This window comes from Acipenser ruthenus, chromosome 10, assembly GCF_902713425.1.
Source record: "Acipenser ruthenus chromosome 10, fAciRut3.2 maternal haplotype, whole genome shotgun sequence".
Classification (NCBI taxonomy): domain Eukaryota; kingdom Metazoa; phylum Chordata; class Actinopteri; order Acipenseriformes; family Acipenseridae; genus Acipenser; species Acipenser ruthenus.
The window spans coordinates 42,820,612-42,842,899 of NC_081198.1; the positions used below are offsets into that span (position 1 = coordinate 42,820,612).

The window sequence follows — 22,288 nt, forward strand, 5'->3', positions numbered from 1 at the left end:
TTAGCCACGCACCTGCATCCCTCCCATAGCATCCTGTAATATTTCTTCTCCATCCAATTGGGCAACCCTGAATGAAGCCATATAATCCAAACAGTAAATACTGGTAGTCCTTTAGGACCATCTTCTAATGAGAAAGTGTCCTGTCAGACAGTACAGGTTACACAAACTCAATATACAAGGTTGACAGGTACTTGCACCAATCAAATGGGGTTGACAAGTGTTCTTTCAGTTCAAACTTAAACATGCTTACTTGGCATTGGAAACACTCCAATGTTTAGAATGGTTGCTTCAATTTCAGCAAGCTTTGTACACAAAAGCCTTTTAGTCTGCAATACAAAGAAAATAATTGTTCATTGTTTCTCCTGTGTTACACACCCAGCTCTATCAGCATGCTGATGTGTCGAGCTAGGAAATGTGGTGTTTGGTTTGGGTTATGTCACAGTGCAGAAATATAACTGTTCTATTCCTTTGTATTTCCAGGGCATGCCAGTTTTACTATTCATCACAATCACAAAGATAGCTGCCTTGAAGTTGAAGACTCTCAACTGAGAGTAGTACAATGCAAGAGCTCCCCATCAATGCAGTGGAAGTGGGGGACCAGACACCGGCTTTATAACATTCAGTCGATGCAGTGTCTTGGGCTTGACCTTAGTGAAAATGCAGTTGGAATGTTTGAGTGTGACACAGCCCATGTGATGCTATGGTGGCGCTGCGCTCAGAATTTTCTCTTTAGTGCATCCCAGTATCGACTGTCAGCCACAGGTGGCTCTGTAACAGCAAGCTTGAACTCGAACGATACCTGGACGAAAGACAACTCTACTGACAGCATCTGCCATCAGCCTTACGAAGGTGAGTATCCTTTTCAATGAGGTTTATATACAGTAAAACAAATACAGTTACAGTGCAGTGATCTCCACTGTTTATATACACCAAAACTTAACCCTGATTAAATTATATGATATTATATTATATTGTATTTTATTGTAGTGAAATAGGTCAACGCAGACAGGCACATCACACAGGGCGAGGCAATCCACACTGAAGCATAGTGGCGATACCGCTGTACAAAGGAGCTGGCTCTTTCGTACAGCAGTATCGGCGCTATGCTTTAATGCGAGACGTGCCAGGTTCGCGCCTGCCCTCCGCCTATGTGTGGATTGCCTCACCATATGTGATGCGCCTGTCTGTGTTAACTGAGATCGCTACATTGGTGTCAGAAGTGGACGCAGGTACCTTGGCACGCACTCATCGGACTGTAGCCTGGTGAGCAAGTCCGGGCCGGACTTGAGGCTGGCAGGGGAGAGTGTACCGTGAACGGGGGATAATTATGCCTTCTGCACTAGATGTATTTATTACTGTACTTGCTGTACTTGTATTTCATGAAATGTTCCTGTTTACTCCGCAGAGGTCTACACAACACGTGGTAATTCTTTCGGGCTGCCTTGTGAATTCCCATTTAAATACAATGGAACGTGGCACCATGACTGCACCTCAGATGAAAGAGAGGAAGGGATGGAATGGTGTGCCACAACTGCACTTTATGATACTGAGAAGAAGTGGGGAATCTGCTTAAAACCAGGCAAGTATAATTTGCTGATCTTCAGGTTTAAATGCACAGTACATTTTTTTTGAGTAGTTGTACTTCTTGTCTTGTAGTCCAAACTCACTCCAAACACATTAAGAAACAAAAGAAAAGAAAAGAAACCATTGGTTAGCATTCTTTTAAGACAAGACGGTTTTTAAAAGTTTCAAAAGTGCTGTGCAAGAAACACACTGTAAAAACACACCAAACGTAATACTGTAACACCAGTATGCCGTTTAACCAGTACTATAACCTCACAATGGCATTGTATTTCCCTGAGGAAAATATTCATGTGGATATACCTTTAAGAAATGTTGCTGCTTTCCTTTTGAAAGCTTTAATATATCCCATTCTTTTAACCAACAACACTGTATTTGAGGAAATGTTTCCTTAAGGTTTTTTTTTTTTTGGCAGTCTGTATCCTGCACACCCCCCATATCACAGCATTCAATTGTTTTGTATTGTATTACACTCTTTCGTATGTCTTAAATCTCACATGTTATTTTTACTCTTCATACTGTAGAAACTGGGTGTAAACGCTTGTGGAATCAAGAAGCTGAGACTGAACACTGCTATCAGTTTAACTTCCAGTCGTCCCTGTCTTGGAAGGAGGCTCGGGTGTCTTGTCTGAGTCAGGGGGGGGATTTACTCAGTGTTTCTAACACAACTGAACTCCCCTACGTACTTGGTAGGCCAGCATTTCTTGCTTGCAGTATATTTATACCAGGGCTAGCCGGAATTTCCCTCACTTCTGCTTTCAAGTTCATGACTCATAGCTAGCAGTAAGCAACAACAGGCATTTTAATTCATGCCAGCCTTCTATTTTAACCCTTAGTGAGAGCGATGCCTGCTTATTGGGGACTTTTTTTTTTTTTAGCACAGAGCAGAGTTTGAGCAAAAGTATTAGAAGTTCATGAATACCATCTGCATGCTTTGGTTACTTCATTTATTATATAAATGGTTCCTTGTTGAGGAAACACAGATAATGTTTAAGTGATCCTTCAGTTCCAATATCTCAGTAGACCAGGATCTTATTATTTATGAGCTTATTTATCTGAATCAAATTTAACCAGGATAAATGTCAGGTTCTCGTAAGCAGTGGTCTCTGTTGTGTTTGTAACTTGTGTCAGACCTGATTTAATCCAAGCTAAATTTCTGTGTTGCCTCTAGGAAAGGAGGGCTATCCCGACTATGTGTGGATTGGTTTAAACCAGCTGGATTTAGCTGTTGGATGGCAGTGGTCTGATGATTCTCCGCTTGCCTTTGTCAATTGGAAACGGGGTAATTCACGTGTTCTAGATATGTCCATTTCCTGCTACTTTTTTGTTTTGCTTTGTTACTCTGTTATCATTTTACTGAACTTTGTCAACCAAATATTTCTTGAAATTGCCAAACTGTGTGGTCAAACAATCTGTATTTGGTAAGTGAATACCATAAATAATAGATAACTAGAAAACAATGAATGAAAGAGCTATTATTATGAAGGTCAGCATCCCCACTATGCGGGGGTATGGATAACAAGTCAGATGTCTGAAAGGGTTCTTTATAATTCATTTTAAACTAGCAATCCTGGGCTTTGTTTTTGTCTAATGTGTGAAGTGAAATAAGTTTGCATATCCAGTGGCATGTGTCACAAATATTATAGACACCAATAACGAGCTGACATTGTTATAATGTTTGAGGGGTTCATTGACTTACATGCAACTGAAAATAAAAACATAATGTTCCTTTTGTTTTCCTAAGGGATGCCAAGCTTGTCTTTCTTAAAAGAGTCAAGCTGTGGCATAATGGATTCTGAAGGTAACTGGGAGAGTTTGTCTTGTGAAAGCAAGTTACCGTACATCTGTAAAAAAAATGTTAATGATTTGCAACCAGAAACTGAAAGTAAGTGTTTCTTGTCTTTGTACTGTACCTTTGCTAAGCTTATTTAACCACACCATAACCGATCAGCAAAACCCTTTTTATTTTGTTTGGTGTTCCAGATGCATTACTCTGTTACTGTCCGTGTAGCCCTTCTATCTACTTCTTTACGTTCTGAGGCTTTTACAGTCCTTACAACCTAAATATGAATAATGTTATAGCTCTTGCCAGTTCTTAAACAGGTCCTACTGGTCCATTTGCACATAGATCGTGTTTCTAAGGAACTAGATAACAAGAAACAAATAGCCTGTAGGCACAGCAACAAAGTAGACTTAACTTACTATAAAATAGGCTTTTTGGGGAGGGTGGTTATTAAAATGTTTATTTAGCTAAAGAAAAAAAAACTTTCAACTTAACAGTTCCTCGCTTGGTGTTATTGTAGACTCCTGGAAATACAAGATTACTAGCTGTGAATCGGATTGGCTCCCGTACAGTGGGTACTGTTATATGATGGTAAATGAGTCGGACACCCAAGTGATGGCAGTTAAAACATGCAAGGGAAAAGGAGGCGTGTTAATAAGCATCCACTCTTTAGAGGACATTGAGTTGATTATCACCAAGCTGCATAACAGTAAGTATGGTCTACAACGCAGCCTTATGACTAATGACTGTTATAAATGCCTAACTGGGCTCAGAGTGCAATTCCAGTTATCAGAATCAAATGTTAATGTTTATATTGTTATGTGCATAGGTACAAAGTTCAAGTACAGTAATGTACTCAATTTTTTTTTTTTTTTACCTGTGTAGAAACAGAGGGAGATGTATGGACTGGACTGATGAATAACCAATCCCCAGCCTTGTTTGAGTGGACTGATAGGACCCCTGTAACATTTACATACTGGAGCTGGCATGAACCCAGTGTTCCCTTTAACAAAACCCCCAACTGTGTGGCATATACAGAACAGGTATTGTGTGTAAAAAAAACAGTCAGTCATTTGTTTTTGCACTTAATATTTTTTTTTGTGAAATGGTATGAGTTGTTGTTGTTTTGGTGATTATTTTCATCCCTATAATCCAAATTTCAATTCAAAGGCTGGAACAATATTTAGATATTTCAATGTTAATATTAAGTTGCAAAATAATCATTTTTGCTTTTGCCATAAGTAACTTCTTTAGTATTGCTAACCGTGTTGGTGGAACAAACAAAACACAACGAAACACCATTCGGTCAGCTTGTTCTGGCTTTAGTGGATGTTTTATGAGAAATCTGTTTCAGTTTTCCATGTATATTGTATGTTTATAAATACAGTTCTATCAATCTGGTTGCTGGGTAACTACAGAAAATAATCTGTCTACTATGTTTGTTTCAGTTCCCAACGCTTGTCTCCAGCAAACAAGCTATTGCACTCAGTACTAAGTGATATGAAAGCGCCCGTGCGGTTTCTTTTTTTTATATAAGCTAGCATTTTAAAATAAGGAAATTAGTTCTGAAGATATTTGAAACCGTCAAACAGAAACTGAAAGTAAGTTTGGGCCATGCAGGCACTATAAAGAAGAGTGAATGTGTGAAGAGGTTAAAAACTCTTCAAAGGTAAACTTGTTTTATCTTTTTTTAATATTTAGCTTGGCAACTGGAAGGTCGTGCCATGTGACAAAAAGCTGCCATTCGTATGTAAGAAGAAAGGTGAAGTGAAAAATGACACAAAGTCTGACGAGGGCTGCCCAACAGACGGGGTAATCCATTATCCCAGAATTGGCATAATACACTCTTATACTCCTAAACTTCTATCCTTGCCATGTATGCCAGAACTGTTGAGTTTAGAGGCCTAAGTACAGAGTAGTAAAATATAAATGGTGCTGTAAGATCAAAGTATTTGGTAGATATGTGGTTCTGTGTTTACCACTCAATACTGTCTCAAAAATCATGCTTGGTTAAAAAATGTTTTTGCTTTATATATTATTTTAATTTAACTTTACATACTTTTATTTATAATTCTTGTTGTACATTGTTTTTTTATTATTATTTTGATGGCACTGTTTATGACATCTAATGGAGGCAGAATAAGCTTTCAGTTTTTATTTTAAAGGCTAAAAAGTACCTGATATTCTGTTCATTTTTCTTTTGCAATAATTGATATGGTATATTGTCAAAAATGTCAGTCAGCTAAAAAAATATATATGATAACAGTTCCCGGTTAAATACTGCAATCCCTGGATGGAAATGAACACAATGACATTGACATTATTGATGGTCTGTTATATGAATTATATTGTAAAATACAAAGTGTGATTTATGTTTATTTTTAGGACTGGAAGAGGCATGGTGATTCCTGCTATAAGGTTGATAAGAATGAAGTGTCCTTTCAAGAAAGTTTTAACCTTTCAATAACTAATAGGTAATACTGACTGACACTAAGATAGGATTTTATACTCTTGTACACTTCATTAAATAAATACTGCCATAAACAGCTCAATCAAAGCATATGAAACATGTTTTTCTTGTGTTGTGTTCCTTACAACTTACAGCATGCTTAAGTGTGTTTTATAGTTGCATTAGTGCCTTGTGGTTATGCTGTATTATGCTATACTGTTTTATTGTGGTAGGGTTGAATATGTTTGCATTTAAAACTAATTTTTATTTTAAACCTTGCAGGTTTGAACAAGCATTTATAAACAGCCTTATTAGAAAATACAGCAAAGATGATAACAAGTACTTTTGGACAAGCCTTCAGGATAAAAACAGTAATGGACAGTATGAATGGATAACTAAAGAGGGCGTGCAGCCTGTGACATTCACCAACTGGAACATGTATCAGCCAGGTAACTGTATTAAACTGAATAGAAGTTAGTTAATACCAAGGAAACCCGAGAAAATATGTAGCTCAAAACACTGTTATTTACAATGTTTGCTCAATAAGTGTATTTAACCATTGGAGTATTGTTCTGAATGCTTGTTAATTGCAGATGTTCTTGGAGGATGTGTTGTAATGTCAGCAGGAAAGTCTCTTGGAAAGTGGGAAGTGAAAGACTGTAAAAATTTCAAAGCCATGGCTATTTATAAGAAGGTTATCGGGAATCACACAAATCCAGAACCAGAAATCGATCCCAATGCTTCCTGCCAAGAAGGATGGTATTCTGGAAAAGACCTTCTTTATTGTTACAAGGTAGGGGAAAAGAAAATCAGGCGATTTCTTGCAAGAAAACCAATGGAGATCCAGGGCCATCACTGTCAGGGGTGCTTTATACCCATGCTGACTGCTTTTTGATATCTACAGAATAAACCATCGAATTATCACATTATTTCATTACCACATTCATACTTTTAAAGTCAGCTACTGAACACTAATATATACGCCTAAACCACAAGCTGGACACTTAAAAGTTTTCACTGAATTTCAGGGCTAGCCCGGGCAAGTCTAGCTTCAGAATCGAAGCTGGGTGAATCTGGTTCGCCCATGCCATTAATTTGGGTGAGTCTAGTTTCGTCCAAAGCTTCAACATCAATGCTAGGCCAATCTAGTTTAGCCTATGCCAATTATTTGGGCGAATCTAGTTTTGTATTTCTACACTCTCCTCTGCCAGCTTCCAAGTGCGTGCCAGGGTACCTGCCTCGCCTCCCCTTCTGACAACAATTTAGCGACTGTGTGCTGGGTTTCCAGTGCCGGTGCAGAAAAGGCAGGACATCAGGGCTGGTTTTAATAGCGGTTAAAACCACTCTTTATTAGCGATCTCTCCCAAAAAGTTAAGTCATAAAGTCTCGCTCCTCCATACGCGCAGGCAAACTTGTCACACGAGAGAGAGAGAGAGAGAGAGAGAGAGAGAGAGAGAGAGAGAGAGAGAGAGAGAGAGAGAAACAGTAAAGTGCAGGCAAACTCGCCACACACACACAACAGAGAGAGAAATAATATGTTAATTGTTCGTGTTCAAATCTTCATTTGTTTGGTCTTCATTAAAAGATAGTTAAGATTGTAACAGGGTCAATAATGCCCCTGTTATATTTCATGTATCTATTTGTTACTTGTATGTTTCATTTTTATAATTGCACACTTTGATTTGATTAGTGCACATTTTTTATATATTGTCGACTAGCACTATGTAATTGATTTATAACTTTCTAGTAGCTTCTCCACTCAGTCCCCTTGTAATGCTTTATGAGGTACTGACTAATTGAGTTAATGACAGTTTTACCCACCTGTGTGTTGCCTGCGCGTATGGAGGAGCGAGACTTTTTGACTTTTAATTTTTTTGGAGAGAGAGCTAATAGAAAGAGTGGTTTTAACCGCTATTAAAACCAACCCTGATGTCCTGCCTTTTCAGCACCGCCGCTGGAAACCCAGCACACAGTCGCTACATTGTTGTCAGGTGGAGGCGAGGCAGGTACCCCAACAAGCACGTGGAAGCTGGCAGGGGAAAGTGTAGAAATGCAAAGACTCACCCAAATAATTGGAATAGGTAAAACTAGATTGGCCCAACATTGATGTTGAAGCTTTGGACGAAACTAGACTCGCCCAAATGAATGGCATGGGCGAACCAGATTCACCCAGCATCGATTCTGAAGCGCTGGATGAAACTTGACTCACCCGGGCTAGCCCCGTAAGTGAAAACTGTTGAAAAAACGAGTTTCGCCCAGTCATCTTTTTCAAGATCTGGTCAAATCTAGATTTGCCCGATTGGACGTGGGCAAGTGCCGAAAAAAGTGTTCGTATTCGCCCAGAAGCCCTTGGTGAAACTAAATTGGCCCGGACAAAACTAGACTCGCCAGACCACCGTGTTTCGCCCTTAACATATAGACTGTTTAAAAAAAAATGTTTTAACTGTGTGGCTGCTATTCTACTTTTGGAGTGTGAGGAGAAAGGTTTTATCTAATTTCATTTTTCAGTGATAAAGGCCTTGAAAGTGAAATATCATATAATACTAGTGTTTTGTTTTTTTCAGACATTCCACCATGAAAGAATATCTAGAAAAAGAACATGGGAGGAAGCAGAAAGGTTTTGTGAATCACTGGGTGCCCATCTTCCAAGCTTTCAAAATTTTGATGAAGTGCAATCTGTTCACTATGCGCTAAGAGATATAATCAGGTAATTTTTCAAGTCCGTCTGTATCTGTCAAAGCCCATAATAATTGCTGGTAGAATCTCCTGTGCCATGGACAATTGCAGGATGTCAACCCCATTAATGTAAAATAGAGTGAACTAGACTAAGTAGCCCCAAGCTCCGGGTTTGAGCATATCCAGTCTCCAGGAGCTGGCTCCACCTGCTGGCTGGAGGCCCACATGGAGCGCTGCAGTGGTCTTTGCTCTGCTAGGCATGAGAGAGGCTAGTTTGCCTTATTGTGCTTCAGTGGCCACTTTTGGTCAGGCGCCCGATAAGTCCAACCAGTCATTTTACATCCTGTGTCCTTTCCTTCAGAGTTCAGTCATTGATTAAGCTGTTGAAAATATACAGTACTGTGCAAAAGTTTTAGGCAGGTGTGAAAAAATGCTGTAAAGTAAGAATGCTTTCAAAAATAGACATGTTAATAGATTATATTTATCAATTAACTAAATGCAAAGTGAGTGAACAGAAGAAAAATCTAAATCAAATCCATATTTGGTGTGACCACCCTTTGCCTTCAAAACAGCATCAATTCTTCTAGGTACACTTGCACAAAGTCAGGGATTTTGTAGGCATATAGTCAGGTGTATGATTAAACAATTATACCAAACAGGTGCTAATGATCATCAATTCAATATGTAGGTTGAAACACAATCATTAACTGAAACAGAAACAGCTGTGTAGGAGGAATAAAACTGGGTGAGGAACAGCCAACCTCAGCTAACAAGGTGAGGTTGCTGAAGACAGTTTACTGTCAAAAGTCATACACCATGGCAAGACTGAGCACAGCAATAAGACACAGGGTAGTTATACTGCATCAGCAAGGTCTCTCCCAGGCAGAAATTTCAAGGCAGACAGGGGTTTCCAGATGTGCTGTCCAAATTCTTTTGAAGAAGCACAAAGAAACGGGCAACGTTGAGGACCGTAGACGCAGTGGTCGGCCAAGGAAACTTACTGCAGCAGATGAAAGACACATCATGCTTACTTCCCTTCACAATCGGAAGATGTCCAGCAGTGCCATCAGCTCAGAATTGGCAGAAAACAGTGGGACCCTGGTACACCCATCTACTGTCCGGAGAAGTCTGGTCAGAAGTAGCCTTCATGGAAGACTTGCTGCCAAAAAGCCATACCTCCGACGTGGAAACAAGGCCAAGCGACTCAACTATGCACGAAAACACAGGAACTGGGGTGCAGAAAAATGGCAGCAGGTGCTCTGGACTGATTAGTCAAAATTTGAAATATTTGGCTGTAGCAGAAGGCAGTTTGTTCGCCGAAGGGCTGGGGAGCGGTACACGAATGAGTGTCTGCAGGCAACAGTGAAGCATGGTGGAGGTTCCTTGCAAGTTTGGGGCTGCATTTCTGCAAATGGAGTTGGGGATTTGGTCAGAATTAATGGTCTCCTCAATGCTGAGAAGTACAGGCAGATACTTATCCATCCTGCAATACCATCAGGGAGGCATCTGATTGGCCCCAAATTTATTCTGCAGCATGACAACGACCCCAAACATACAGCGAAAGTCATTAAGAACTATCTTCAGCGTAAAGAAGAACAAGGAGTCCTGGAAGTGATGATATGGCCCCCACAGAGCCCTGATCTCAACATCATCGAGTCTGTCTGGGATTACATGAAGAGAGGGAAGCAACTGAGGCTGCCTAAATCCACAGAAGAACTGTGGTTAGTTCTCCAAGATGTTTGGGCCAACCTACCTGCCGAGTTCCTTCAAAAACTGTGTGCAAGTGTACCTAGAAGAATTGATGCTGTTTTGAAGGCAAAGGGTGGTCACACCAAATATGGATTTGATGTAGATTTTTCTTCTGTTCACTCACTTTGCATTTTGTTAATTGATAAATATAAACTATTAACATGTCTATTTTTGAAAGCATTTTTACTTTACAGTATTTTTTCACACCTGCCTAAAACTTTTGCACAGTACTGTATATATTTTAAATGATAATATTCATTTTTAATAGTGAAACTTCAGACTCTGTCACTATCACAGCTGTGTCTTTGTTTTCTCCTAAGAGAACCACAAGTTAATCTAGAACCTTTAATGTTTTCTTTGTCTTTCTTTCTGATTAGTGATGATCGATTTTTTTGGATTGGATTAAATAAGCGATACAGAAATAATTGGGAATGGAGCGACAACAGACCAGTAAGTACAATTTCTCCTTCTACTAACCATTCTATGAAATCTATTCTGAGAAGATATGGCACTGAATCTCCAAAAAGTGTCCATCTCTTTTTTCTTTTTTACAGTTCCAAATTTCTAAAATTACTTTTACTAATATTTATTAATAATATATGCATATTATTTTGAGTGATAATTGGACATAAACTGTGTTGTTTGCAATTGTAACTCAAGTGCACATAAAACATGATGTAGGGCTCTAAATAATATTTTTTTAATAAATGAACAGTAACTAAAACCTCAAACACTGGTCAAATTTATATAAGTCATCATTACAATTAATATATTTCAATATTTTTATTTTAGGTTTCATCAACTATTTTACTGAATGAGTTCCACGAAGATGACTATCTTGTTAGAGACTGTGTTGCCTTTAAGGTGATGTATTTATATGTAATTATAGACTTAAGTTATACATTTTTAAAGTGCCAGTTTCAAATAATAAAACATTCTTGATTTTTAATTAACACAGACTATGAAGCACAAAATGGGAAATTTATTTATGTTTATGCTGCCAACCCACAAGATTCAGGACTTCTACCTGAAACCTTTTCACTGTGGTGCCAAACTGGAGTGGATCTGTCAGATACCACGAGGTAAATAATGAAAAGAACAGGGCAAGCCAATCTGAATTCACACGTTCTACAAAGTAAGCTTATGGCACTACTGTATATATCAAACGCACCTCAAATATACAGACATGCTCAAATTTGTTGGTACCCTTACAGCTCATTGAAATAATGCTTCATTCCTCCTGAAAAGTGATGAAATTAAAAGCTATTTTATCATGTATACTTGCATGCCTTTGGTATGTCATAGAATAAAGCAAAGAAGCTGTGAAAAGAGATGAATTATTGCTTATTCTACAAAGATATTCTAAAATGGCCTGGACACATTTGTTGGTACCCCTTAGAAAAGATAATAAATAATTGGATTATAGTGATATTTCAAACTAATTAGTTTCTTTAATTAGTATCACACATGTCTCCAATCTTGTAATCAGTCATTCAGCCTATTTAAATGGAGAAAAGTAGTCACTGTGCTGTTTGGTATCATTGTGTGCACCACACTGAACATGGACCAGAGAAAACAAAGGAGAGAGTTGTTTGAGGAGATCAGAAAGAAAATAATAGACACGCATGGTAAAGGTAAAGGCTACAAGACCATCTCCAAGCAGCTTGATGTTCCTGTGACAACAGTTGCAAATATTATTAAGAAGTTTAAGGTCCATGGAACTGTAGCCAACCTCCCTGGGCACGGCCGCAAGAGGAAAATTTTCATTTGTTTTATTATTTACAATATTATGTTGAATAAAAAATCAAAAGCAAAGTCTGATTTCTATTAAATATGGAATAAACAATGGTGGATGCCAATTACTTTTGTCAGTTTCAAGTTATTTCAGAGAAAATTGTGCATTCTTTGTTTTTTGTGGAGGGGTACCAACAAATTTGAGCACGTCTGTACATGTTCCTTCAGTTCATGGACATTTTTCTCTGCAACAAAGTCATGTCTTTGCAACTCCCCTCCTTCCTTCAATGTCAAGTCTATTGTACTCTTCATGCATGTCTCGCTTCTTGTTACTCGATGGTTTCTTCACAGTGTAAACCGGACCCGATCATCTTAATGGATCTTCTCCCAGATGTTCACACTCTTTCGAAGTTTGTGTATGCTGTTGCGATCTGATTGGCTGATAGGGTTGTAAATGTTGCATAAAAACATATTAAATTACTCCAATACTACATATTTTGAATGATAAGGTGCTTCAGTGCTCATCCAGTGACCGGCACAGTAAAATAGTGTATTCTTACCATTGTCGCCCATGAGGTAGCGAGATGGATTAATTGACATTAAGAGCTTAAGATTTTTGTGGAATGACGTCCTCCCCAAAGAAATACTTGCTCTCAGTGAGGCAGACTGACACTGCTTGTTACAAATGTGCATTTACATGCATATCTGATACAAGCACAAAGCAATGAAAAAAAAGAAGTTGTGCAGACGTACAGTACTGGGTGGAGAAGTGGGTCCGTGAGTTGAACTTCATTGTGTCAGGGGGTTGCTTCTTGTTATCAGTTGATACAAGGAAATGTTGTCTTTTTTGTTTCCCAAACTTGGTATCTTATCAATCTCATCAAATAAACAACATATAAACAGACATGTAAAACATAAATGACTTGGCAGGTTAACTTTTATATGTCTATAATTACAGGTGTGAAGTCAAAAATGCCTGATTGGTATAACCCTGGTAAGTTTTTATTTATTTTTTTCCTCTGCTTTTCTCTTAAATACAGTATTAAGGCGGTTTAGCTTTTAATTACAAAATATGAAGTTGGTCTCTGTTATTTATTATGTTTAGAAGCAATGTGGAGTAGTGGTTAGGGCTCTAGACTCTTGACAGCAGGGTTGTGGGTTCAATCCCAGGTGGGGGACATTGCTGCTATACCCTTGAGCAGGGTACTTTACCTAGATTGCTCCAGTAAAAAAACCCAACTGTATAAATGGGTAATTGTATGCAAATAAAAGAAATAATGTGATATCTTGTAACAATTGTAAGTCGCCCTGGATAAGGGCGTCGGCCAATAAATAATAATCATTTAATTAGAATTCAAAGTATACAGTGCATGTTTATACACATAATAGTAAATAATGTTTTATTTGTATTTATGATAATTGACAACTGTGACCATGGCAGACAATTGTCTGTCACATAATTTAGAGGGATTTATTTATTTATTTTTGCTGTTATGAAACAAAATAATGTTCTGGTCAAATACATTTTTTAATGTTATTATTTTATTTTGTTTTGGATTGCATTAGTCCGGTGAGAGACAAAATGGAGTTATACTTAATGCATTTTTTTTTTTACAGAAGCACATCATCAGTCATCTGTGTTTGTAGATGGAGATGAATTTTGGTTTGTGAATGACTCAAAACTGACCTATGATCAAGCTTCTTTCTATTGTGAGAGCAATGGAAGTGTACTGGCATCTCCAAAGTCTTTTACAGCAGCAAGAATGATACAAGAGTCAATAAGAACGGTAATTGGGTCCTAATCATAATATAAATAAATAGAGCTTAATAAGTGATATACAGACGTGCTCAAATTTGTTGGTACCCTTACAGCTCATTGAAATAATGCTTCATTCCTCCTGAAAAGTGATGAAATTAAAAGCTATTTTATCATGTATACTTGCATGCCTTTGGTATGTCATAGAATAAAGCAAAGAAGCTGTGAAAAGAGATGAATTATTGCTTATTCTACAAAGATATTCTAAAATGGCCTGGACACATTTGTTGGTACCCCTTAGAAAAGATAATAAATAATTGGATTATAGTGATATTTAAAACTAATTAGTTTCTTTAATTAGTATCACACATGTCTCCAATCTTGTAATCAGTCATTCAGCCTATTTAAATGGAGAAAAGTAGTCACTGTGCTGTTTGGTATCATTGTGTGCACCACACTGAACATGGACCAGAGAAAACAAAGGAGAGAGTTGTTTGAGGAGATCAGAAAGAAAATAATAGACACGCATGGTAAAGGTAAAGGCTACAAGACCATCTCCAAGCAGCTTGATGTTCCTGTGACAACAGTTGCAAATATTATTAAGAAGTTTAAGGTCCATGGAACTGTAGCCAACCTCCCTGGGCGCGGCTGCAAGAGGAAAATCGACCCCAGATTGAACAGAAGGATAGTGCGAATGGTAGAAAAAGAACCAAGGATAACTGCCAAAGAGATACAAGCTGAACTCCAAGGTGAAGGTACGTCAGTTTCTGATCGCACCATCCGTCGCTTTTTGAGCGAAAGTGGGCTCCATGGAAGAAGACCCAGGAGGACTCCACTTTTGAAAGAAAAACATAAAAAAGCCAGACTGGAATTTGCTAAAATGCATATTGACAAGCCACAATCCTTCTGGGAGAATGTCCTTTGGACAGATGAGTCAAAATTGGAGCTTTTTGGCAAGTCACATCAGCTCTATGTTCACAGATGAAAAAATGAAGCTTTCAAAGAAAAGAACACCATACCTACAGTGAAACATGGAGGAGGCTCGGTTATGTTTTGGGGCTGCTTTGCTGCGCCTGGCACAGGGTGCCTTGAATCTGTGCAGGGCACAATGAAATCTCAAGACTATCAAGGCATTCTGGAGCGAAACACTACTGCCCAGTGTCAGAAAGCTCTGTCTCAGTCGCAGGTCATGGGTCCTCCAACAGGATAATGACCCAAAACACACAGCTAAAAGCACCCAAGAATGGATAAGAACAAAACATTGGACTATTCTGAAGTGGCCTTCTATGAGTCCTGATCTGAATCCTATCGAACATCTATGGAAAGAGCTGAAACTTGCAGTCTGGAGAAGGCACCCATCAAACCTGAGACAGCTGGAGCAGTTTGCACAGGAAGAGTGGGCTAAACTACCTGTTAACAGGTGCAGAAGTCTCACTGAGAGCTACAGAAAACGTTTGATTGCAGTGATTGCCTCTAAAGGTTGTGCAACAAATTATTAGGTTAGCGGTCCCATCATTTTTGTCCATGCCATTTTCATTTGTTTTATTATTTACAATATTATGTTGAATAAAAAATCAAAAGCAAAATCTGATTTCTATTAAATATGGAATAAACAATGGTGGATGCCAATTACTTTGGTCAGTTTCAAATTATTTCAGAGAAAATTGTGCATTCTTCGTTTTTTGTGGAGGGGTACCAACAAATTTGAGCACGTCTGTATCTCCTTTACAATGCCAGTATCAATAAAAAATAAATAAAAAAAACACCATACGTGTAATTATAGGTAACAAAATAATTTCATAAATGTTACCTGTTTTGCACTTCATTAGCTAAATCTGTTTCAAATGTGCAGTTATTGACAACGTGTGTTTTCATTTTAAAACATGATTTGTGATCAATCTGGTACAACGGTGCTTTAGGTAAGAGGAAGCTCTTAGTTTCTATGCCTTGTTCTCAGGTTATCTGTCTGCACTTGCACTTCCTGGGTCATTTCACCTCAGCAGTGTCTTCTGGGTCAAAGCATGTTACTGGATGAAAGCATGTCAGTCCATAAGGGAAGGCAGCTGATAGGTTACTGACAGGAAATAAGCCAGTGAAGAGATGGGAACAATATTACCATCAGAGTGAAGACTCAGGAAGTTCCTAACAGTGGAAAAGTATGGCTTGCAAACAGATATCTATAACCTTTCTAAATGCTGTTGTACTGTGTATTTCAGATTTCTGAAAATCATACCCAGAAGTGGTGGCTGAATTACAGAGATCGTTTGAAACGCTTTCATCTGAGGTCAGTACTGTAAGATTCAGGACAATCAGTATAGTTTCGCCTAAAGATTTTGAACATCTGTAGCCACATATGTAATTTGAAATAATATTCAATAAACTGTCATAGAGTATGTGGTTGTTGGCATCTTTAACAACAGTGTAGAACGGTTTCATAAATATCAAACCTTATAACACTGCTTGGAAAAATAATGACCTCTGATTGGTTAAACGGCATCACATGACCATGCGTATATATAGCGTATAGCACGGCTTGCATACTAATGAGCCGCTTCACACTGAATAAATCACTACGCACCACTATATTCTAAATTCCATGACAAACTGGCATTTTATTTGTTATTAGTTACAAAACCACAACCAAAAATGAGTGGCATTTCACCTATTTCCTTTTATATGTTTGGGGATAAAACTCCAGATAACTGGTACAACACCAACTTTCTGAGTGCAGACAGCAGTCCATCTAAAAGAAATACAAATAAAATAAGTGCACCAGCAACTGTCAAGAGTAGACACATAACAGTAGATGATGAACAGCTAAATGAAATAGAAAAAAAAAACTACAGCATGGGCTGTTAATGTACTTAAAGACTGATTTAAGGAAAAAAATATGGACATTCATTTTAAGGAGGGGGGGGGGCAGATTTTTTAGTTTGTTCTTAAATCACAAGCTTTTATAAAAGGGTCAGAGGAAATAATAAAAAAATGTATGTCACCTATGTAAAGGAACCACTGCAATGAGATGGAACTATTTATAAAAGGGCACACAGAAATCTTGACAAACTGTCTTCAATTGTTCACAGGTTTTGGCTGCAACCTTTCCCTTCTAGAGAGTGTTTGTTTATGACTGCTGATACCATGCATGTACCAAGTAAGGCAAAGCTTTGGAGAAATACTAAACGAAATATGTAAAACACAAATGTTTAAATTTGGGGCCAGATTTTGCCCCAAACACTAATACCGTGTACAGCCCTCTGAATATGAACCAGAAGAACTCACACGGCAGAGCCTGACTAAATCGGCATTGGTGTATTTAAAAGGACTGATATCTACACAGGACTTTCACTGCTGTGGGTTACATTACCTGTAGACATTGCCATTACATTTCCTTCTGACATTTTTTTAACAATCATGTTGCCATTTAAAATCATTTGTATTCTGTTTTAAAAAGCCTAAGTTCTTTATAACGTTATACAGTATTTTGTAATAGAGTTGTATTTTTTTTATTGTATTTTTATCAAGCAATTGTACAAAAAAAAAGTTGTTTCTATATTTTCTTTTCTCTTTAGCATTTGTGGAAGTTGACTGTGAGCAGCAATTGCCTTTTGTTTGTGAGAGAATAAATACAACAGCTTTGGAAACAGACTCAAAGACACATCATACAATCGGAGAGTTATGTGATAATACAACCATCTCTTTTGGGGACAAGGTATTTTTATGTAATAGTCATGCTACTGGTACAGAATGGATTTATTAGTATATGCACAATTCTGTTCACCTTTAAAACATGTATTTATATTATTTTTACAGTGCTATATAATAATAAAAAAACCCAAAAACATGCCATTTGCTAAAGCCAGCGAACTCTGTATCTCTCTTGGGGGAACACTGCCAACTATCTCCAGTCAAGTCGAGCAAGGTATGTTAAACAAAAACTTATTGATTTGATCAACTTACAGTATACCCCACAGAGATACTCCCCTTGATTTTTTTATTTTTTATTACAGCATTTCACAGTACTGGTATATCCCTCTGATTTCAATAAAAAGCAGATGAGGCTAGTCCTGGCGGAGTGCAGGTTGATCAAATCGACAAATTAGCTCAACGTATAGTGATATAAGCAGCATATTAAATCAGCCAGGTGTGATCCCTATACTAACATGCCTAAATAAAATAAAATAAGTGGGAAAGCACTTAAATTTTTGTTCTTTAACAAATGAATTTCCTTTTTTTTTTAATGCTGCATGGTAGAAACTAGGTACGTTTGTCAAATTTTAGGGAGCTGCTAAATATTGCTGCTACAATCTGTTGCAGCTTTAAACATGCGTTCACACACACACAATTGCTTTTTTTTTTTCTTTCATCAATAGATTTCATTACATCTCTGCTCCCTGGTATGAATCAAACATTGTGGATTGGGCTGGAGATGGATCTTCAGACTGCAAATCCTGAATGGGTAGACAAGAGTCCATTGACATATGATAACTTTAATACACTACTCCATGGGAGGCTACGGAAAGTTAAAATTGATGTAAGTAATATTCCACTTGATAGAGGTGCTAAACCTTTTCTTTTTTCCTTTTTTTGTAGCATTCGTTTTTAGTTTCTCAATTAAATTAGTTAGTTAGTTAGTTAGTTGTTTGGTTATTTTTTTACTGTTATAATGGTTTTATTCCTACTGTAGGGCCACTTTTGTGGGGTCTGAAGATACATTTTTTGTATAACATGTTGCTTTTTTGTGTTTTTTAGCACTCAGATCCAGAGTCTTTGAAACAGTGCACTTATATCCTAAATGATCCTGCTTCTTCGTTTGTGGGGACCTGGGATTTTACTTCTTGCAGTGATTCCAACTATGTTGGGATCTGTCAGGCTTATAGAGGTAAATCAAATATTTATTTGGAAAATGAAGTAGTGTCCCTCATTTAAACATACCATCTTAATCTGAAAAAAAAACTTCCAAATTGCATCATATTGCAAATGTAATACTGAAAAGGTTCTTACTACCAAAAGATGTGCCAATGGTTGTATAAACTTGGAATCCTACTGGAGATGAACAAGGTATTTCATGGGAACGTCTCTCTTAAATTATAATGAGTTCTCTATACATAACTCTTTCATTCAACAGATACCAGTATGTTCTGACCCAAAGAAGGTTAATGGATAGTACAATATTTTTAAAGTGAGAATTGTAACCTTTTTACCCTGTGAAGTAAATTTGAAGGAGTCATATATATATATATATTATTTATTTATTTGTAGCTAAAGCACAGGAGCCTGATGTTTCCAATGCTACACTGCAGTTTGAAGGCCATACATACAAAATAATCAAGCAGAACCTCACCTGGTATGATGCACTGGTGCAATGCAGGGCAGAGAAGATGGAATTAACTAGTATCTCTGAGACCTACCAGCAAGCATTCCTGACTGTCACAGTCAACAGTTTCACACAGCCTGCGTGGATAGGACTCTTCAGCGAAGATGTATGTACATAATCTGCTTCAATAAAATCTGTGTGTAGTCTCTAGGAATGTGATCAATAGGTATGGTCATACTGTACTAGAGCATTTCAAATGGCTTAATACAATATTAAGTTTAAATGAAGCATACTGGTATAAAAACAGTTACTGTTGTCTGAGGCAGAGCATTGACGAACAACAGGTTTCCAATCAAATGAGATTGCTCTGAACCTCTAAATAAAACTGATCATTCTGTGAATGTTTTCATAGAGTGACCTTGACCAGAATATTTTAATCTGCTTTGTTGTCAGGATGGACTGCATTTCCGCTGGTCAGATAATACCCACACTGTCTACAGTCGCTGGTCAGAGGATGACACAGAGCCTAGTGGAGAGTGTGTGTACATGGGTACTGATGGCTATTGGAAAGCTACTGATTGTGATGAAAAGCTAGCTGGAGCCATTTGCCATATTCCCAAAAGCAAGTATTTTTATATTCTATGTTTTTATTTTAAATAATGAGAGAAATAATTGAATTTGATCATTACAGATATCCTTCTACAGTATTACAATCTCCACATATTTCGCACCTGGAGTCTACTTTGCATGTAAATACAATGTGTAAACATGGCAATATAAACATTAATACAGTACATAGTTAATATATTGTAGCTCAATTATAGATTATTAAAAAGGTATAATGACATAGAATCTGATTCCACAAGCATAACATCAGAAACATATTTTAAAAGTGTGTACAGGGGTCTGTTAACAGGATATAAAAAATAAATAAGTACCCCTTAAATAAAGCACATAATGGGGACACGCTTGTAGATCCAGCATGACTGGGAAATCAGTAGCTACAGAAGTCTGCATCAACCCAGAAAACTGTTGTCAGAAAAGGCTGGAACAGAACGTGGACGTATCCAACACCACAAAATAAAACAAACAATGGGTTACCAGAATCCACCACTACAGCATTTTATGTATTACCTAAACTATAGATGCTGAGGGAAATGGCTCTCAATAACCTTTTTTGTTTCACCTTGTAGATGACAGCACAACACAACATGATGCTGAAAGCTCAAAATGTCCACACAAAATTCAGGATGTTCCTTGGATACCATTCAGAAACAATTGTTACACGTTTCAGACAACTGCTAAAAGATGGAAGTCATTTCAACAACATGAAGCTTATCAAGTTTGCAAGAGTCTAGGTATGAATCATAATGATTGATTGCTGTACAGGCTAGGAAGAGGTACAGTACAGAAAGTTATGATAACCACAAAACGATTTTGTGTTGTTTTTTGGGTTTTTTTTTTGTACAGCAGCATATTAGTCGTGTTTATCAAGGTGTGGGGATGTTTTATTACGGCTACGTGATTACAGGGGGAATTACATATTTTCTTGTATCTGTTACATTGCTTCATAATGTTGCTGTAGGTTTAAAAGCCACTATAAGTACAAACTATAATGTCATTTTTTTCCCCTAAAGACCCTAAAGCTGAAATTTTGAGCATTAGAGACGAGCATGAGAATGAGTTTATAAAACAACAACTGAAACCCTTCAGTTCACTAGCTAGATGGGTGTGGATTGGTGTATATTATGATGGTGAGTCAATTTTATATTTGTATTATGGGTTATTGTATTACTGTATGTTTGTTAGTGGTCATTAACCATAAGACCATGCAATCACAATACCAAACCACCATGAGGCCCTGTGTGCTTAAAACAGATCAATGAAAGGGGCGTGATTTTGATTGTGTTTTTACCAATCCTATTAAATCACAGAAACGAGTATCCTACTCAGTAAAATGTAGCTGTATTTTTTTTTTTATTTAGTCGTTGCCAATTAGTTTTTATTATTTTCTCCCAATTTGAAATGCCCAATTATTTTTTGGCTCAACTCACCACTACCACCTCTGCGCTGACTCGGGAGGGGCGAAGACGAACACACGCTGTCCTCCGAGGCGTGTGCCGTCAGCCGCCCGCTTCTTTATACTCTGCAGACTCACTGTGCAGCCGCCTCAGAGCTACAGCGTCGGAGGACAACGCAGCTCTGGGCAGCTTACAGGCAAGCTCGCAGGCGCCAGGCCAGACTACAGGGGTCGCTGGTGCGCGGTGAGCCGAGGACACCCTGGCCGACCTAACCCTCCCTCCCCCCGGACGACGCTCGGCCAATTGAGCGTCGCCCCCTGGGAGCTCCCGTCCACGGTCGGCTGTGGAATAGCTTGGACTCGAACCAGCGACGTCCAGGCTATAGAGCGCATCCTGCACTCTAGTGAGTGCTTTTACTGGATGCGCCACTCGGGAGCCCCCCTGTAGCTGTATTTTATCTCAACAATACTAAATATATATTGTAAAACAATGTGTCTGTAATTCATAAAATGTACATTTTAATGTACAAGAACACACAAAGATGTTTGGAAACAGTATAGCAGCTAGTGGCCACTGAGCTTCCTTCCATTATAAATGATTTACTTAGTACTGAATGATAAAACTGTTACAAAAAACGTCAGCCTTTAAACAAAACATATTCTGTTTTAATGGTATAATAAATAAAAAATGTACATATTAGTCAGTACACCCCCCTGAGAAGTGCTTTTATATTGTTATATATTGTGGATTTCACAAACAGCCTGTTTTTGTCTGGTTGGGTGTACATTACTCTTAATATTATTTGTATTATTACTAGGTAATATCAGCCTGAAGTGGTATGATGGAACTTATGTTCAGTATTCAAACTGGAGAGGAGGAAGACCAGAAGTAAACAGCAGTGATTTTTACACTGGTATCCACTCAGACGGTGCTTGGGATTTACTTCCATATAATCCCTTTTTTAAGTACTTTCAGGACCATAGTATTGTTGCTTGCAAGATTGAAAGAGGTAGGTTCTGAATTCTGTTTCCATATGCTATATTCAATATATCTGATACTATACAATATTTGAGCCTAGATATTTTTAATAAAAGTGAGATAAGAACATAAGAAAGTTTACAAACGAGAGGAGGCCCATCTTGCTCGTTTGGTTGTTAGTAGCTTATTGATCCCAGAATCTCATCAAGCAGCTTCTTGAAGGATCCCAGGGTGTCAGCTTCAACAA

The 22,288-nt window shown here is 37.9% G+C and overlaps 1 protein-coding gene across 1 annotated transcript in view; it reads left to right on the forward strand.

Moving 5' to 3' along the window:
• ly75 (lymphocyte antigen 75) overlaps positions 1–22,288 on the forward strand; it is a 31,491-nt gene that overhangs the window by 2,953 nt on the left and 6,250 nt on the right. Inside the window, exons 2-29 of the mRNA XM_034010758.3 lie at positions 481–849; positions 1,406–1,579; positions 2,106–2,270; positions 2,753–2,863; positions 3,326–3,466; positions 3,885–4,073; positions 4,250–4,407; positions 5,066–5,176; positions 5,750–5,838; positions 6,096–6,262; positions 6,407–6,606; positions 8,378–8,520; positions 10,616–10,688; positions 11,031–11,102; positions 11,197–11,320; positions 12,931–12,966; positions 13,590–13,759; positions 15,945–16,012; positions 16,812–16,879; positions 17,298–17,437; positions 17,539–17,647; positions 18,099–18,259; positions 18,478–18,607; positions 18,988–19,208; positions 19,496–19,664; positions 20,236–20,400; positions 20,680–20,796; positions 21,881–22,072. Of these exons, the coding sequence (XP_033866649.2) occupies positions 481–849; positions 1,406–1,579; positions 2,106–2,270; positions 2,753–2,863; positions 3,326–3,466; positions 3,885–4,073; positions 4,250–4,407; positions 5,066–5,176; positions 5,750–5,838; positions 6,096–6,262; positions 6,407–6,606; positions 8,378–8,520; positions 10,616–10,688; positions 11,031–11,102; positions 11,197–11,320; positions 12,931–12,966; positions 13,590–13,759; positions 15,945–16,012; positions 16,812–16,879; positions 17,298–17,437; positions 17,539–17,647; positions 18,099–18,259; positions 18,478–18,607; positions 18,988–19,208; positions 19,496–19,664; positions 20,236–20,400; positions 20,680–20,796; positions 21,881–22,072 (4,032 nt within the window). The remainder of the gene's footprint in view (positions 1–480; positions 850–1,405; positions 1,580–2,105; positions 2,271–2,752; positions 2,864–3,325; positions 3,467–3,884; positions 4,074–4,249; positions 4,408–5,065; positions 5,177–5,749; positions 5,839–6,095; positions 6,263–6,406; positions 6,607–8,377; positions 8,521–10,615; positions 10,689–11,030; positions 11,103–11,196; positions 11,321–12,930; positions 12,967–13,589; positions 13,760–15,944; positions 16,013–16,811; positions 16,880–17,297; positions 17,438–17,538; positions 17,648–18,098; positions 18,260–18,477; positions 18,608–18,987; positions 19,209–19,495; positions 19,665–20,235; positions 20,401–20,679; positions 20,797–21,880; positions 22,073–22,288) is intronic.